Here is a 19,485-nt window from a genome sequence, read left to right as displayed (position 1 = left end):
GGCCATAGTAAAGAAATAATGACAAAATAGCAATTAAACACTGGAGTAGTAGATGTGCAGAAGATGAGTGTGCAAGTAGAGATACTGGGGTGCAAAGGAGCAAAATAAATTTAAAAAATAACAGTATGGGGATGAGGTAGTTGGACAGGCTAATTACAGATGGGCTATGTACAGGTGCAGTGATCTGTGAGCTGTTCTGACAAGCTGGTGCTTAAAGTTAGTGAGGGAGATATGAGTCTCCAGCTTCAGTGATTTTTACAGTTTGTTCCAGTCATTGGCAGCAGAGAACTGGAAGGAAAGGCGGCCAAAGTAGGAATTGGCTTTGGGGGTGATTAGTGAAATACACCTGCTGGAGCGCGTGCTACGGGTGGGTGCTGCTATGGTGACTAGTGAGCTGAGATAAGGCGGGGCTTTACCTAGCATAGACTTATAGATGACCTGGAGCCAGTGGGTTTGGCAATGAATATGAAGCGAGTTCCAGTCAACGAGAGCATACAGGTCGCAGTGGTGGGTAGTATATTGGGCTTTGGTGACAAAACGGATGGCACTATGATAGACTGCATCCAATTTGCTGAGTAGAGTGTTGGAGGCTATTTTGTAAATGACATCGCCGAAGTCAAGGATCGGTAGGATAGTCAGTTTTACGAGGGTATGTTTGGCAGCATGAGTGAAGGATGCTTTGTTGCGAAATAGGAAGCCGATTCTTGATTTAATTTTGGATTGGAGATGCTTAATTTGAGTCTGGAAGCAGAGTTTACAGTCTAATCAGACACCTAGGTATTTGTAGTTGTCCACATATTCTAAGTCAGAATCTTCCAGAGTAGTGATGCTGGACAGGCGGGCAGGTGTGGGCAGCAATCAGTTGAAGAGCATGCATTTAGTTTAACTTGCATTTAAGAGCAGTTGGAGGCCACAGAAGGAGAGTTGTATGGCATTGAAGCTCATCTGGAGGTTAGTTAACACAGTGTCCAAAGAAGGGCCAGTGTACAGAATGGTGTTGTCTGCGTAGAGGTGGATCAGAGAATCACCAGCAGCAAGAGTGTGTGACTAAATTATATACTACACCACTAAGAACAAAATACAATTTTATTGAATGTTTTATTTTACCCGTATTTTACCAGGTAAGTTGACTGAGAACACATTCTCATTTACAGCAACGACCTGGGGAAGAGTTATAGCGGAGAGGAGGGGGGATGAAATGAGTCAATTGGAAGCTGGGGATGATTCGGTGGCCATGATGGTATGAGGGCCAGATTGGGAATTTAGCCAGGACACCGGGATTAACACCCCTACTCTTACGATAAGTGCCATGGGATCTTTAGTGATAACAGAGAGTCAGGACACCCATTTAACTTCTTGACGCACCCATCCCGTTAGCGGGATCATTTTCATCAACACTCGCTGAATTGCAGTGCGCCAAATTCAAATTAAATTACTAAAAATATTGAATTTTCATGAAATCACAAGTGCAATATAGCAAAACACAGCTTAGCTTGTTGTTAATCCACCTGGAGGGTCAGATTTCAATACAGCTTTTCGGCGAAAGCATAACAAGCGTTTATGTAAGAACATCTCTCTCAGTAGACAAAATATTACAAACACTAGCAGCCAAGTAGATTGGTCAGGAAAATCAGAAGAGCGATAGATTAAATCGCTTACCTTTGATGATCTTCAGATGTTTGCACTCACGAGACTCCCAGTTACACAATAAATGTTCCTTTTGTTCCATAAAGATTATTTTTATATTCAAAATACCTCCATTTGTTTGGCGCGTTATGTTCAGAAATCCACAGGCTCGAGCGGTCACGACATCGCAAACGAAAATTCCAAATAGTATCCGTAATGTCCACAGAAACATGTCAAACGTTTTTATAATCAATCCTCAGGCTGTTTTTAAAATATATAATCGATAATATATCAACCGGGACTGTCCCTTTTTCAAAAGGGGAGGGAGAGACAATGGCTGCCCCATTCTGTTGCGCAAGCAAAACTCTGCGAACACTCAGCTATCCACTGACGCGATATCTTTCGTGCTCATTTTTCAAAATAAAAGCCTGAAACTATGTCTAAAGACTGTTGACACCTTGAGGAAGCCATAGGAAAATTATTCTGGTTGATATCCCTTTAAATGGAGGCAAGGCATCCAATGGAACAGAGAGCTTTCAGGAAAAACAGCACTTCCTTGTTGGATTTTCCTCAGGTTTTCGCCTGCAATATCAGTTCTGTTATACTCACAGACAATATTTTGACAGTTTTGGAAACTTTAGAGTGTTTTCTATCCTAATCTGACAATTATATGCATATTCTAGTTTCTGGTCCTGAGAAATAGGCCATTTCAAATGGGTACTTTGTTTTGCCAAAAATGAAAATCCTGCCCCCTACACTCAAGAAGTTAACGTCCCATCTGAAAGACAATCAATCAACAGTTTAGCATTAGCCAGACACACATTTTCAACAGAATAGTCAAACATGAGCAATGCACAGAAAAACAGTTACATTGCCAAGAGAGTATTGGACCAAATCTCTAGATGTTTTTGCGCCCAATGAGGTAAAAAGATCACTGGCACTTGTCCCAGGAGTCTACTACAGTATTTTGTTGCAAAACTTGTTTGAGGGAGGAGGACACATTCAAAAATAAAATTGGAAAGCTTAAACGCTCATAGCCTGCCACGTTAACCTACTTGACTGTCTGTGGCACTTAGGGCCTCCATTTTGTTTTCACTGTGGCCTGACCTGAACTTGGTCAGCCAAATAAACCCTTAACAGTTTTGATTTCTCTCCCTGCAGATCATGCTGCTGCCAGCGGCAATACTGCTCTCTGGCTGCCCGCCAAAGTCCCTCCAGAAAACGATTTAGATTTAGTCCACATTGAGAACAATCAAAACGAAGGTAAATTGTTTGGGGAGTTTGAGGTTAAAAGCGGATCTATTCACATGCTTTCATTTAGACACTCCACAACATGGAATCTGGCTTTGGCGTTACTTGAGTGTGGCCTACAGTTTTCAAGTGTCTGATGAGATTTCCATAGCACCCAAAGTGTTGTGTAGACTGGAGCTTTTCTTAACACACTTGGCTGTCAGGCCTTGGATGAATTACAGTGCATTCAGAAAGTATTCAGACCCCTTCACTTTTTCTACATTTTGTTATGTTTACAGCCCTATTATAAAATTGATCAAATTGTTTTTCCCTGTCATCAATCTACACACAAAACCCCATAATAACAAAGCAAAAAAATGTTTTCAGAAAGGTTTGTAAAAAATAAATAATTATGTATCAAGTTTACACATTTACACATTTACCCTTTACTCAGAACTATGTTGAAGCATCTTTGGCAGTGATTACAGCCTTGAGTCTTCTTGGGTATGACGCTACAAGCTTGGTACACCTGTATTTGGGGAGTTTATCCCATTCATATCTGCAGATCCTCTCAAGCTCTGTCAGGTTGGATGGGGAGTGTCGCTGCACAGCTACTTTCAAGTCTCTCCAGAGACGTTAGATTGGGTTTGTAGTGTCTTAACACTTAGTACTTATTTATGTAATAAGAAAGACTCGGAATACAAGCAATTGAACTGGAGCTTCACATTTACTCAAACTAGTTAGTACCAGAATAACATAGAACAATACTGCGCATGACCAAGGGTGCTCCATCCTTAAAGGGGACATCAGTAATTAACAGAACATAACATTCCTTCTCTTATACAATCAGAGTTACTTTTACCAAACCACAACTGAAACATTTCCCAGAACTTCTTGTAGTTATTTTGCATCTTTTAATTTGAACTTGAACAGTTCGTTTTTGTTTGTTTGTTTATAAGTCTAGTCTGTCTGGTGGACGGTGCCTTCGTTCTGGGTAGCGCCTCGGATTGTCTGGAGGCTCCTGAACATCCTCAGTGTGTGCTTGTTCCATTATAGCGTCTGCTATAGCAGCACCTTCATCAACACGTTCCCTTCTTTCAGCCTGGGGTCTCTCTACTGCCCCACCGTCCTCTACAGTTCCCTGTGTGTCACTCTCAGGAGCTCTCTGTGCCTGTTCTCTCTCGATTGTTGTGCTGTTTTCCGTGGAATGCATTTGGTTAATGTGACGCCGCCACATTATGTCTGGGCTCACTTGAACCTGGTAAGTTCTGGGTCCCGTTTGTGTGTGTACGGTCCCTCTTGTCCATTTCCCTCCTCTTCTGTAGTCTCGCACCATCACTTCCTGTCCTGTTTGGAGATGGCGCTCCCGGCCACCGGAGAGCATCTTGGCTTGTTTGTTCAGCACTTCATTACGCCTGTTTGGCTTCATGATGTCCAGCTGTGTGCGGAGAGGCCTCCCGAACATCAGTGCGGCTGGGCTTTCATTTGTCGTGGCATGTGGGGTGTTTCGGTAGGAGGCCAGGAACTTGGCCAGTTTTGTTTGCAAAGTCCCTTCGTCTCGTTTTGCTGCACGGAGTCCTTGCTTTAGGGTTTGCACAAAGCGTTCTGCCAGCCCATTGGTGGCAGGGTGGTACGGAGCTGAGGTTGAGTGTTTGATTCCATTTACTGACATGAATCTTGTAAACTCGTCACTTACAAAAGCTTGCGCGTTGTCACTTACCAGCTGCAGTGGCAAACCGAAGCGTGCAAACGTTGTTCTGAGACACTCTATCGTCTGAGCTGAGGTGGAGGAGTCAGTGCAAAACACCTCTGGCCATTTGGAATGGGCATCAACTATAACCAGAAACATGTGCTTTTCAAAGGGACCAGCGTAGTCCACATGAATTCTCTGCCATGGCTCTGCGGGCCATTCCCATGGGTGGACTGGGACAGGAGCAGGCATGTGAAGGGTTTCCAAACATCCACTACAGTTCTTTGCCATATTTTCTATCTGTTGGTCCAGACCTGGCCACCAGAAGTGGCTCCTCGCGAGCAGCTTCATTTTGACAATTCCAACATGACCTTCATGTAGTTGCTGCAAGACTAGATGTTGGCATTTCTGGGGTATCATGACTCTCATTCCCCACATCAAACATCCTTGGTACGTTGTAATTTCGTTTCTCCGCTGGAAATACGGAGTCAGCTCCTTTCTGCCAGTAGCTGGCCATCCTGACATGGTGTAGGTGTACACTTTTGACAAGGTCACATCTTTCCTTGTCTCCTGTTTGATAACTGTGCTTGTGACTGGTAGTGCCTCAAGCTGAGCGGTATGGAACATGTCCACTGCATCCACCCTCCTTTGTCTTTCTCTTGTACACGGCAGTCTGGATAATCCATCTGCATTTGTGTGGAGGGATGACGGCTTAAACTCAATGTCATACATATGACTGGCAAGGAACAGGGCATATCGCTGTAACCTGGCTGCTGTCATTGCCGGAATGCATTTCTTTGGACTGAAAATGGAAAGCAACGGCTGGTGATCTGTAACCAGTGTGAAACGCTTGCCATATAGGTATGCGTGGAATTTCTTGACGCCCCACACTAGTGCCAGTGCTTCTTTGTCGATTTGTGAGTAGTTTTTCTCTGCATCATTCAATGTTCGTGACGCGAATGCAACTGGCCTCTCTGACCCATCTTTCAGTGTGTGTGAAAGGACTGCCCCTAATCCATAAGGGGACGCATCACAAGCCAACTTCACTGGCATTTCAGGGTCGTAATGCATCAGGACCTGTTCAGATGTTATGAGCCGTTTTGCCTCCAGAAATGCATTTTCACACTGCTCTGTCCACCGCCATGTCCTATTCTTTTCCAGGAGCTGATTTAGAGGCTGGAGTACTGCTGAAAGGTTTGGGAGGAATCTTCTGTAGTAATTGATCAGTCCCGTGAAAGATCTCACTTCTGTGATATTTTGTGGTCGTGGTGCCTGTACCACTGCCTCGATTTTGTCCTGTGTTTTGTGCAATCCATTGCAGTCAATCTCATATCCACAGAAGACAATCTTGTCTTTGAAGAACTCACACTTCTTTAAGTTTGCCTGTAGACCATACTCTTTCAGTCTTTTCAGGACCTCTTCCAGGTTAGCCAGGTGCTCTTTGTCGGTGCGTCCTGTTATGATCATGTCATCCAGGATACACTGGGTTCCTGGGATTCCTTGCAAAATCTGGTCAATAGTTCGTTGCCAAATGGCTGGGGCTGATGCAATGCCAAAAACCAGGCGGTTATACCTGTATAGACCTTTGTGTGTGTTTATTGTCAGGTACTGTTTGGAACTCTCTTCAACCGGTAGCTGCAGGTAAGCCTGTTTCAGATCGATTTTACTGAAGTGTTTCCCACCAGCTAGTGCAGCAAAGATGTCATCCAGACGTGGTAGGGGGTATTGGTCCACATGCAACATTGGATTCACAGTTACCTTGAAGTCCCCACACATTCTAACAGACCCGTCTTTCTTCACAATAGGAACTATGGGTGTGGCCCATTCGCTTCTGTCCACTTTCGTCAGGATCCCTGTATCCTGCAAGCGATCGATTTCCGCTTCCACCTTTGGTCTCAGGGAGTATGGAACAGATCTGGCTTTGCAGAATTTTGGGGTTGCATCATCTCTTAGTACAAGTTTTGCTGTGAAGCCTTTTACTGTTCCCATCTGATCACTGAAAACTGTGTTGTATTTCTTCCGCAAGTGTTCCAGTGTTTGGTCTGTGCCTTTCTCTTTGGACTGGAACGTGTGGAGCATTTTCAAGTCACACCAATTCAGCTTTATTTTTGAAAGCCATTCCCTGCCAAATAATGGGGGCCAGTTCCAGGCACAACATACAGCTGTAACTGCTGTGTTTGCCCCCATAATGCACTCTGACTTGCAACGCCCCCATTGGACTCAATCTCTCCTGAGTATGTCTTCAGCAACACATTTGTGTTCTTCAGCTTGATAGCCTTAAAATGCTCATTGTAGACAGTAGTGGAAATTATAGACACTGCAGATCCTGTGTCCAGCTCCATTTTGAGGGGTTTGCCTTCGATATCTGGTGTCACCCATATTATGCTACTGCTGGGAGAAGTCACTGTGTTTAACTCCATTGTACCAATTAATCGTTCATCTGAATCACTGCCACTGTTCTCTGCTAGTGCATTCACAGACCCTTTAATTTTCTCAGTTTTCCTGTTGTGACTGAATTTTGCTTTGCATGCTCTTTGAATGTGCCCCCTTCTACTGCATTTGTGACAAATTTCGTCTTTGAAACGGCAATCCTCTGCTTTGTGACCATCTCTGTCACACCTGTTGCATTTTTCGGCCACACGGGGGCGCTGTCGACTGCGTGAAAACTTGTGCAGGGAAATTTGTGACAGGTCAGTACTTCTTTTACTTTGCAACTCAAATGCATCTTTAGTCGCGATTTCCATAGCCACAGCAATTTCAACAGCCTTTGCAAACGTGAGCTCTGATTCTGTGAGCAAACGTTTTTGAATGTGTTCATGTTTCAGTCCACAAACAAATCTATCCCTTAATGTGTCATTTAGGTTCTCTCCCAACTGGCAATGTTCCGACAGTTTCTTCAACACTGCTACATATGTACTAACCCCCTCCCCCTCATTCTGATCTCTCTTGTGGAAACGAAAACGTTCCGCGATGAGGAGTGGTTTAGGTGATAGGTGATTTTGCAATATCTCCACAATCTCTGTGAATGTTTTATTTGAGGGCTTCAGAGGGGCAGTCAGATCTCTTAGCAAACTGTATGGTTTTGGGCCAATTAAACTCAACAACGCTGGTACTCTTTTGTTATCAGCAATGTCGTTTGCAATGAAGTACTGTTCCAGTCGTTCAATGTAAGTTGCCCAGTTTTCTTGCGTGTCATCAAACACATCTATTTTCCCGATGCTAGCCATTCTCTTTACCTCTGGCTCCACGGGTCTTTGATCTGCCGCCTCGTTCTCGTCAGCTCTCCCCTCGTTTTCACTGCTTGCTAGCTGTTGTGCTACAGGGTCAAAATCTTCCTCTCTTCCTACGAACTCCATCTGAATTCGTGATGCACACTGCAGGTAATCATCCTCGTCGCCATTGTAGTGTCTTAACACTTAGTACTTATTTATGTAATAAGAAAGACTCGGAATACAAGCAATTGAACTGGAGCTTCACAGGGTTCAAGTCCAGGCTCTGGCTGGGCCACTTAAGGACATCCAGAGACTTGTCCCAAAGCCACTACTGCGCTGTCTTTGCTGTGTGCTTAGGGTCGTTGTGAACTTTCGCCCCAGTCTGAAGCCTGAGCACTCTGGAGCCAGTTTTAATCAAGGATCTCTCTACTTTGCTCCGTTCATCTTTCCCTCGATCCTGACTAGTCTTCCAGCCCCTGCCACTGAAAAACATCCCCACAGCATGATGCTGCCTCCACCATGCTTCAACGTAGGGATGGTACCAGGTTTCCTCCAGGTGTGACTCTTGGCATTCAGGCCAAATAGTTAAAGCTTGGTTTCATCAGACAAGAGAATATTGCTCCTCATGGTCTAAGAGTCTTTCAAGTGCCTTTTGGCAAATCCGTCTGGCTACTCTACCATAAAGGCCTGTTTGGTGGAGTGCTGCAGAGACGGTTGTCCTTCTGGAAGGTCCTCCCATCTCCACAGAGGAACTCTGAAGCTCTGTCAGAGTGACCATCAGGTTCTTGGTCACCTCCCTGACCAAGGCCCTTCTACCCTGATTGCTCAGTTTGGCCGGGCAGCCAGCTCTAGGAAGAGTCTTGGTGGTTCCAATCTTCTTCCAATTAAGAATGATGGAGGCCACTGTGTTCTTGGGGACCTTCAATGCTACGTACATTTTTTGGTACCCTTCCCCAGATGTGTGCCTCAACACAATCCTGTCTCGGTGCTCTACGGACAATTCCTTCAACCTCATGGCTTGGTTGTTGCTCTGACATGCACTGTCAACTGTGGAACCTTACATAGACAGGCGTGTGCCTTTCCAAATCATGTCCAATAAATTGAATTTACCACAGGTGGACTCCAATCAAATTGTTGAAACATCTCAAGGATGATCAATGGAAATAGGATGCACCTGAGCTCAATTTCAAGTCTCATAGCAAAGGTTCTGAATACTTATGTAAATAAGGTCTTTAAAAAAAAATACATTTGAAAATGTCGCTTTGACATTATTGGGTATTTTGTGTAGATTGATGAGGAAAATGGTTTATTTAATACATTTTAGAGTAAGGTTGTAACGTAACAAAATGTGAAAAAAGTCAAGGGGTCTGAATACTTTCCGAATGCACTGTGCCAACAGGATATTAGTTTTGTAACACTGGGGGCAGTGCAGGGCATGTGTCATTTAGTCAGTGTACTACAGTACATGAAGTTGTGGTGGGGGCACTGCATTCGTGTCTAGTACTTGGGACACAGGGTAGACTTCACTGTATAGTACTGAAACTAAATGTGATTGCGAATGGACACAAGAGATTATATATCAAAATAAAAGTCTCAATCACAGTGTTATATTGGAACATTATCTATCAAGGTTTAGGAGTTTAGAGAGACTTCTGACTGGTGTGACTCTGTTGTTCAGAGATGGTCAAGCCCATGCTCAGAACTGAGGTCCAGGCCAAAGCCATGATCAGAACCAATGTCAAGACCAAAGGAGAAAGAGGAGGACACAAGTCGAGCATAAAGAAGAATGAAAAACCACCAACCCCACTAATACCACCAACTCAGGTTGGGGAAAAGAACTATCCTTCACTTTGTCCAGTACCATGAGCTTGTACAATTTGTTTACAATTTACATATTTCTATTTGCTCTATCTATTCTTTCCTAAAGTTGATTTAATAAATGTTTTCTTTCTGTTGTTGTATGTAGCTGGTGAGTTACGAGGGCTGGGCTCAGAATCCAGACAGGCCCAACAGCCGGCAGAGAGACCTGGTGAGTGATCGGCAGCAGACTCCATGCTGCCCATTCCATGCCAGCTGCCCATTTACAGTCTTATAAAGGGACGTCGATCTGCCTGTTTTTACATCCAACGAGCCTCTTGGCTTTAAATTGGGCAATCACTTAACACAAATGCTGATTAAGTTTCAATGCTGTACAGATGGTTCAGCTGGGAGATGGGTACCACTATGCCCCCATAATCTCTGGGCCACATGGCAAAGAGGGGTGGGTTGCTGGGGTGGCACCATGGGAGTGCTAAGGGAGTGCCTACTCTCACTAATTCACAGTGTGGTCCAGACATGATATTGCTTGCCAATGGTGTTGGAGTGGATCCACATTTGGGCACTCAGAGCCTCTCTCAGTCGCTGTGTTGGCAGCTTGGCACAGATGCTAACAAGACTAGTGCAGTGTGCTGGTATCCGAAAATGGGATTTGGACACCAGTAGTGCCAGCATCTTACCCAGAAAATAATGCATGACTAGCTGTTCATAATGCTAACCTGTAAAACCCCCATAAGACACAACTGAGCTTTTTGAACCTGACAATAGCTAGGTTTCCATCCAATTGGTGACATATTTTTACACCAATAGACATACTCTAGAATCCGCATAAAGAACATCTGTGCATTTTTCCACCAGTGGTGTTTCCACCATATTGACTTTTTGCAGATACAAATCAATCTTTTTATGGATAGGTGATACACACACACCACAGTGCACCCTGCACTGGCGCCGACAGAGATGGCCGCCTCGCTTCGCGTTCCTAGGAAACTATGCAGTTTTTTGTTTTTTTTACGTGTTATTTCCTACATTAGTACCCCAGGTCATCTTAGGTTTCATTACATACAGTCGAGAAGAACTACTGAATATAAGATCAGCGTCAACTCACCATCAGTACGACCAAGAATATGATTTTCGCGACGCGGACCCTGTGTTCTGCCTTTCAACCAGGACAACGGAATGGATCCCATGCGGTGACGCCAAAAAACGACTCCGTAAAAGAGGGAAATGAGGCGGTCTTCTGGTCAGACTCCGGAGACGGGCACATCGTGCACCACTCCCTAGCATTCTTCTCGCCAATGTCCAGTCTCTTGACAACAAAGTTGATGAAATCCGAGCAAGGGTAGCATTCCAGAGGGACATCAGAGACTGTAACGTTCTTTGCTTCACGGAAACATGTCTCTCATCGGAGGCGGTGCAGCCAGCGGGTTTCTCCACGCATCGCGCCGACAGAAACAAACATCTTTCTGGTAAGAAGAGGGGCGGGGGCGTATGCCTTATGGCTAACGAGACATGGTGTGATGAAAGAAACATACAGGAACTCAAATCCTTCTGTTCACCTGATTTAGAATTCCTCACAATCAAATGTCGACCACATTATCTACCAAGAGAATTCTCCTCGATTATAATCACAGCCGTATATATCCCCCCCAAGCAGACACATCGATGGCTCTGAACAAACTTTATTTGACTCTTTGCAAAATGGAATCCATTTATCCGGAGGCTGCATTCATTGTAGCTGGGGATTTTAACAAGGCTAATCTGAAAACAAGACTCCCTAAATTTTATCAGCATATCGATTGTGCAACCAGGGGTGGAAAAACCTTGGATCATTGTTACTCTAACTTCCCCGACGCATATAAGGCCCTGCCCCGCCCTCCTTTCGGAAAAGCTGACCACGACTCCATTTTGTTGATCCCTGCCTACAGGCAGAAACTAAAAAAAGAAGCTCCCACACTGAGGTCTGTCCAACGCTGGTCCGACCAAGCTGACTCCACACTCCAAGACTGCTTCCATCACGTTGACTGGGATATGTTTCATATTGCGTCAGATAACTACATTGACGAATAAGCTGATTTGGTGTGTGAGTTCATTAGAACGTGCATTGAAGATGTCGTTCCCATAGCAACGATTAAAACATTCCCTAACCAGAAACCGTGGATTGATGGCAGCATTCGCGTGAAACTGAAAGCGCGAGCCACTGCTTTTAATCAGGGCAAGGTGACTGGTAACATGACCGAATACAAACAGTGCAGCTACTCCCTCTGCAAGGCTATCAAACAAGCTAAGCATCAGTACAGAGACAAAGTAGAATCTCAATTCAACGGCTCAGACACAAGAGGCATGTGGCAGGGTCTACAGTCAATCACGGACTACAAGAAGAAAACCAGCCCAGTCACGGACCAGGATGTCTTGCTCCCAGGCAGACTAAATAACTTTTTTGCCCGCTTTGAGGACAATACAGTGCCACTGACACGGCCTGCAACGAAAACATGCGGACTCTCCTTCACTGCAGCCGAGGTGAGTAAGACATTTAAACGTGTTAACCCTCGCAAGGCTGCAGGCCCAGACGGCATCCCCAGCCGCGCCCTCAGAGCATGCGCAGACCAGCTGGCCGGTGTGTTTACGGACATATTCAATCAATCCCTATACCAGTCTGCTGTTCCCACATGCTTCAAGAGGGCCACCATTGTTCCTGTTCCCAAGAAAGCTAAGGTAACTGAGCTAAACGACTACCGCCCCGTAGCACTCACTTCCGTCATCATGAAGTTCTTTGAGAGACTAGTCAAGGACCATATCACCTCCACCTTACCTGACACCCTAGACCCACTCCAATTTGCTTACCGCCCAAATAGGTCCACAGACGATGCAATCTCAACCACACTGCACACTGCCCTAACCCATCTGGACAAGAGGAATACCTATGTGAGAATGCTGTTCATCGACTACAGCTCGGCATTCAATACCATAGTACCCTCCAAGCTCGTCATCAAGCTCGAGACCCTGGGTCTCGACCCCGCCCTGTGCAACTGGGTACTGGACTTCCTGACGGGCCGCCCCCAGGTGGTGAGGGTAGGCAACAACATCTCCACCCCGCTGATCCTCAACACTGGGGCCCCACAAGGGTGCGTTCTGAGCCCTCTCCTGTACTCCCTGTTCACCCACGACTGCGTGGCCACGCACGCCTCCAACTCAATCATCAAGTTTGCGGACGACACAACAGTGGTAGGCTTGATTACCTACAACGACGAGACGGCCTACAGGGAGGAGGTGAGGGCCCTCGGAGTGTGGTGTCAGGAAAATAACCTCACACTCAACGTCAACAAAACTAAGGAGATGATTGTGGACTTCAGGAAACAGCAGAGGGAACACCCCCCTATCCACATCGATGGAACAGTAGTGGAGAGGGTAGCAAGTTTTAAGTTCCTCGGCATACACATCACAGACAAACTGAATTGGTCCACTCACACAGACAGCATCGTGAAGATGGCGCAGCAGCGCCTCTTCAACCTCAGGAGGCTGAAGAAATTCGGCTTGTCACCAAAAGCACTCACAAACTTCTACAGATGCACAATCGAGAGCATCCTGGCGGGCTGCATCACCGCCTGGTACGGCAACTGCTCCGCCCACAACCGTAAGGCTCCCCAGAGGGTAGTGAGGTCTGCACAACGCATCACCGGGGGCAAACTACCTGCCCTCCAGGACACCTACACCACCAGATGTTACAGGAAGGCCATAAAGATCATCAAGGACAACAACCACCCGAGCCACTGCCTGTTCACCCCGCTATCATCCAGAAGGCGAGGTCAGTACAGGTGCATCAAAGCTGGGACCGAGAGACTGAAAAACAGCTTCTATCTCAAGGCCATCAGACTGTTAAACAGCCACCACTAACATTGAGTGGCTGCTGCCAACACACTGACACTGACTCAACTCTAGCCACTTTAATAATGGGAATTGATGGGAAATTATGTAAAATATATCACTAGCCACTTTAATCAATGCTACCTAATATAATGTTACATACCCTACATTATTCATCTCACATGCATACGTATATACTGTACTCTATATCATCTACTGCATCCTTATGTAATACATGTATCACTAGCCACTTTAACTATGCCACTTTGTTTACATACTCATCTCATATGTATATACTGTACTCGATACCATCTACTGTATCTTGCCTATGCTGCTCTGTACCATCACTCATTCACATATCTTTATGTACATATTCTTTATCCCCTTACACTGTGTATAAGACAGTAGTTTTGGAATTGTTAGTTAGATTACTTGTTGGTTATTACTGCATTGTCGGAACTAGAAGCACAAGCATTTCGCTACACTCGCATTAACATCTGCTAACCATGTGTATGTGACAAATACAATTTGATTTTGATTTGATTTGACGTATTTCACACAAAATGTACATCTTCTCTTAAGATTTCATGTACCTAAAGTTCAAAATGTATCCATTGCATTTTCAACTCTACCGACAGTTTTGTCACAAACTGTTGCGTTAAATACCAAATGGGCCTACTCTGGTCTTGGCACATGTGCTCTAGCCAACAGCTGGCAGATACAGTGTAGGTAGGCTGTGGGGGTGTTGTCTACATCAGTGGTTCCCCAAATATGTTTTGCAGTTGTAGGAACTCAATCCAAATTTCAACTTACTTTTCCAAGTTGTAATAGTGTAATTGTTAGATGAATTTAGTTAATATGTGTTCTGGATAAGAGCGTCTGCTAAATGACTTAAATGTAAATGTAAATTAACCAATTAAATTAAAACACTCTGTCCGTTTCTAAGGATTTGTAAAGTTCTTATTTGCATAAAATGGACAGAGACCAGCCATCAAAATTAATCAATAGCGTTTATTCTCGAGAGCTCTGGTCATAATACCATGTACATTGGTTTATATACCTCACATTTCGTCATAAATGTCCCCCTCATCTCAGATACAATGGCAATAAAGTTCACAAGCCTTCTCACATTGTCTGCCACCTGTTAAACAATCTACTACAAGCCCAAGGTCTCTCCCCTCCCTGGGTAGGGACAGAATGTCCTGTAAGGAACACAGTATTCCAGCCGGTCTGACGATAGCTCCATTAGTTTCTAACAAGGAACAGAAAATCCTTGTTCTAATTCTTGACTAAAACTACACCTTATTTTCAGTATTATGATTATAATAAGATTCATACATTCATACAGTAACAGAGTAGTATTCTGTTTATTTATAATTCTAAGCTAAATGTATACATAATTTAGTCATTATTCATAAAAATCCCATAACAATAATGCACAACGTGCAATGTCAGGCTTTGAATTCCTTAGAGAGAAATGTATAACTTGTCAGAATGTATTTTAACTTTATTTAACTAAGTCAGTTAAGAACAAAATCTTTGTTTCAAGGACGGCCTGGGTACACTGGGTTAACTGCCTTGTTCAGAACAACAGATTTTCACCTTGTCAGCTCAGGGATTCGATTTTGCAACCTTTCGGTTACAGGTTTAATGCTCTAACTACTAGGCCACCTGCTGCCCCAGGTACCCCAGTGGTTAGAGCATTGGACTTGTAACCGAAAGGTTGCAAAATCGAATCCCTGAGCTGACAAGGTGAAAATCTGTGTCCAGATCAACTAGCCCATGTCAGCTAACTTTTTTTAGCCAGGTTTTTTTAGCCCATATATTTGGTTGTAATGTTTGAGTCACTCAAATATCACATTAGTAAACAGCCATGGCAAAATGTATAGAATAATTGCAAGAAAACTAGCTTCAAAACGGCAAAATATTCTCTGCGCCCATGACAAAACATGTAGAATTGAAGGAAATAAGCTTTAACATTAATAACCTGTAACATTTTCTCTCCACCAAGAGGGATGTGAACAGTTTGTGTCATGAACAGTGCTGGTGCCCATAGAAATAGATGTGGGAGGCAAGGGATGTTCCCCAATGCTGGAAGGGGGGCCTGAGTGAAAAAGTTGGTCTACATGATGAGATTATTATTGATAATAGCGAGAAAATGTGTATTTGTCAGACGGCTGTCAAGCGTCGATCATCATGTCACCAGAACAAGACCCTCAAAATGTATTGAGAAGGAGCATCAAGATCACAGTGTATTTACCACCCTCTGATGTTCATCAAAATTATTTGATCTGTAGCCTAATAAACTACATGGTTTCCTGAGTCATAGTGGGATGAGAACCACACACCATATCATCGCGTTACTCCAAGTTTACTTAAATATGATGGTTATTACATCAGTATTGGCTCATAAAAGGCATTTCCACCATTTCCACTGCCATTTCTGTCCTAATTAATTTTGACACAAAACATCCAACCGTGTCGAAAGAGCAAATTATCTGTCGCCATTTATAAACTTGTACCGAAACTTCCTGTTTTCATCACAGTTGTCATATTATTATAATTTTTTATATGATGACTTTAGTTGGATAAAAACTGTGAATGGAAATGTGGTTATTGACAATCTCCAAAACGGACATGTTTTTATTATGTGCTTGATTTTTGTGACACTCCAGATTGTCCATGACAACGGGGAAGTGGCCAGGCCCAGAATGCCAATCAAAAGGAGTCAAAAGCCTGGGAGTCCAAAGCCTGGGAGTCAAAAGCCTGGGAGTCCAAAGCCTTGGAGACAAAAGCCTGGGAGTCAAAAGCCTGGGAGTCCAAAGCCTGGGAGTCAAAAGCCTGGGAGTCCAAAGCCTGGGAGTCAAAAGCCTGGGAGTCAAAAGCCTTGGAGTCCAAAGCCTGGGAGTCAAAAGCCTGGGAGTCCAAAGCCTTGGAGTCCAAAGCATGGGAGTCAAAAGCCTGGGAGTCCAAAGCCTGGGAGTCAAAAGCCTGGGAATCAGAAGACTTGTAAGAAAGGGAGTACAAAAAATGGAAAAGAATGGGCCAAGAAAAATCAGGACACCACACGAAGTAAGGAACTCAGAAAATCTACCACAGACCACGACACTTATGGTATGTCTCCTTGATCATATTGACATAGATAGTAACAACATAACAAAGCATGACAAAACATGTGTTCTATACAATTTTGATGAATATCGATAATTTGTCAGATGTTCATTTCTGTACCCTTCTTCTCCGGTCACCACCCAGCAGGGCCCATCCCAGTGATGGCAGGACCGTATCTGGATGTGGTCCGGAGGTCAGCTGCTGATTGTGAGTCTGTACTACCATCAGCCCAGGAGAATGCTACCCTAGCCCCGGGTGCCATGGAGCTGAGGACCGGGCCTGGAGGCCCTGGAGCTCATCCTAGGAACCATTGCTGGAGTAACCCAGCTGAGAACGTTCAGGCCTGTGGGACATCCTACCACATCTGCCGCAGGCCCCTCACAGACTACCCCGTTTATGCCCATGACTACACCCTGCCCCGGGCCAAGGACAAACACCAGGATCTGTACCAAGATGAGAGCCTGAAACAAGACCCCTCGCCCCAGGGTGTCTCTCTCTCTGTTACTGATGTGGACCTCTGCAACCCCAATGTGAGTTAATGGCAAAAAACGACAACATAGCCATCTGTTAAAGTAGATTATAGTAGATTATATAGTATATCTGTAATAGACTGGGCATTTTGTGGACATTTTTGTTCCAATCTATTCCCTACTTCAAATGCCTTGGAACGAACCAATCATTACATTCCATTGAAATAGATGATTTGGGTTTATTTTAACCCATAGTAAGTGACTGCTATAAAAACTATGGTTTGGTAAACAAACACTAGGAAAGAGGATGGGCTCACATGCACTCATTGAAATATTTCTATACGTGCAGTATAGTGTATCAATCGGACATTCAGTGAGCACATGCTCTGGGTGCTTTGTGTGAGACAAAGCTGTTGTTTGGACTTTACGTGACATTGGGGCAGATTATTTCAGATTACTCCAGTGTTGTGATTGCGTAGGCTCCTATATATATATTTTTTCTTTGGTTCCTGGAGAGGGATCAACACCTATTGGTTACAGGCCATTGAAGACAAAACTAGGGGAAAGGAGTGGCTAGTGTTTGTACAAATGTTTATCTTTAGAAAGCTGTAATATGGCTATTTAAGATGTTTCTTTCTAATAAACAGGGTTATAAAATATAAAATAGGACCATGTCTAAAAATATAGGATTATACTGTATCTGTCAACAGCATCAAATGGAAAAAGAAACATTCCTAATGTCACAGTAGAAGTGTTTAGGGTGTTCCATTCTAAATCAACATTAGTGTGTATACTGTAGATACATTTCCACTGCATGCTACCCTATAGTAACTTCATGTACAGTCGTGGTCAAACTTTTTGAGAATGACACAACTATACATTTTGACAAAGTCTGCTGCCTCAGTTTGTATGATGGCAATTTGCATATACTCCAGAATGTTATGAAGAGTGATCAGATGAATTGCAATTAATTACAAAGTCCCTCTTTGCCATGCAAATTAACGTAATCCCCCAAAAACATTTCCACTGCATTTCAGCCTTGCAACAAAAGGACCAGCTGACATCATGTCAGTGATTCTCTCGTTAACACAGGTGTGAGTGTTGACGAGGACAAGGCTGGAGATCCCTCTGTCATGCTGATTGAGTTCGAATAACAGACTAGAAGCTTCAAAAGGAGGGTGGTGCTTGGAATCATTGTTCTTCCTCTGTCAAACATGGTTACCTGCAAGGAAACACATACCGTCATCATTGCTTTGCACAAAAAGGGCTTCACAGGCAAGGTGCCAGTAAGATTGCTGCCAGTAAGATTGCACCTAAATCAACCATTTATTGGATCATCAAGAACTTCAAGGAGAGCGGTTCAATTGTTGTGAAGGCTTCTGTGCACCCAAGAAAGTCCAGCAAGCGCCAGGACCGTCTGGCAGGTGTGAGTGCATCTGCACGCACAGTGAGGTGAAGACTTTTGGAGGATGGCCTGGTATCAAGAAGGGCATCAAAGAAGCCACTTCTCTCCAGGAAAAACATCAGGGACAGACTGATATTCTGCAAAAGGTACAGGGATTGGACTGCTGAGGACTGGGGTACAATCATTTTCTCTGATGAATTCCCTTTCCGATTGTTTGGGGCATCCGGAAAAAAGCTTGTCCGGAGAAGACAAGGTGAGCGCTACCATCAGTCCTGTGTCATGCCAACAGTAAAGCATCCTGAGACCATTCATGTGTGGGGTTGCTTCTCAGCCAAGGGAGTGGGCTCACTCACAAGTTTGCCTAAGAACACAGCCATGAATAAAGAATGGTACCAACACATCCTCAGAGAGAGCAACTTCTCCCAACCATCCAGGAACAGTTTGGTGACGAACAAGGCCTTTTCCAGCATGATGGAGCACCTTGCCATAAGGGAAAGTGATAACTAAGTGGCTCGGGGAACAAAACATCAATATTTTGGGTCCATGGCCAGGAAACTCCCCAGACCTTAATCTCATTGAGAACTTGTGGTCAATCCTCAAGAGCCGGGTGGACAAACTAAAACCCACAAATTCTGACAAACTCCAAGCATTGATTATGCAAGAAAGGGCTGCCATCAGTCAGGATTTGGCCCAGAAGTTAATTGACAGCATGCCAGGGTGGATTGCAGATTTCTTGAAAAAGAAGGGTCAACACTGCAAATATTGACTCTTTGCATCAACTTCATGTAATTGTCAATAAAAGCCTTTGACAGTTATGAAATGCTTGAAATTATACTTTAGTATTCCATAGTAACATCTGACAAAAATATCTAAAGACACTGAAGCAGCAAACTATGTGGAAATTCATATTTGTGTCATTCTCAAAACTTTTGGCCACGACTGTAGGACGAGTTGATGAAAATCATTTCTTGCAACATTTAAGAACAATCATGAAAAACTGCTGAGCATTTATTTCCAAGGGTCTGCCTGGAGGGTCTGAAGAAATAGATTAGAAACTGTAAT

At 44.1% G+C, this 19,485-nt stretch overlaps 1 protein-coding gene across 2 annotated transcripts; it reads left to right on the top strand.

The window, feature by feature from the left end:
• The first annotated feature begins 7,152 nt into the window (after window positions 1-7,152).
• Window positions 7,153-18,325, top strand: LOC115141949 (spidroin-2-like). 2 transcript variants are annotated; one of them, XM_029681378.2, is made up of 5 exons: window positions 7,153-7,713; window positions 9,437-9,582; window positions 9,725-9,787; window positions 16,113-16,551; window positions 16,696-18,325. In XM_029681378.2, the coding sequence occupies exons 2-5, from the start codon at window positions 9,439-9,441 to the stop codon at window positions 17,085-17,087; spliced, it is 1,038 nt and encodes a 345-aa protein (XP_029537238.1). In that variant the 5' UTR covers window positions 7,153-7,713; window positions 9,437-9,438; the 3' UTR covers window positions 17,088-18,325. The 2 variants fall into 2 exon arrangements, with proteins under 2 accessions (XP_029537238.1, XP_029537237.1); XM_029681377.2 differs by having other exon boundaries at window positions 16,693-18,325.
• Window positions 18,326-19,485: the final 1,160 nt, after the last annotated feature.

Source organism: Oncorhynchus nerka, linkage group LG14, assembly GCF_034236695.1.
Source record: "Oncorhynchus nerka isolate Pitt River linkage group LG14, Oner_Uvic_2.0, whole genome shotgun sequence".
Lineage (NCBI taxonomy): Eukaryota > Metazoa > Chordata > Actinopteri > Salmoniformes > Salmonidae > Oncorhynchus > Oncorhynchus nerka.
Note: the sequence above shows the minus strand (reverse complement) of the source record. Positions and strands in the feature narration are given on the sequence as shown.

Bases quoted from the DNA above. Each gene is read 5' to 3' on its own strand.
- LOC115141949 (XM_029681377.2), top strand. From the start codon at position 9,439: ATGGTCAAGCCCATGCTCAGAACTGAGGTCCAGGCCAAAGCCATGATC. The intron at 9,583-9,724 runs GTTGGGGAAAAG...TGTTGTATGTAG, and splicing joins CACTAATACCACCAACTCAG to CTGGTGAGTTACGAGGGCTG. The intron at 16,552-16,692 runs GTATGTCTCCTT...GTCACCACCCAG, and splicing joins CACAGACCACGACACTTATG to CAGGGCCCATCCCAGTGATG.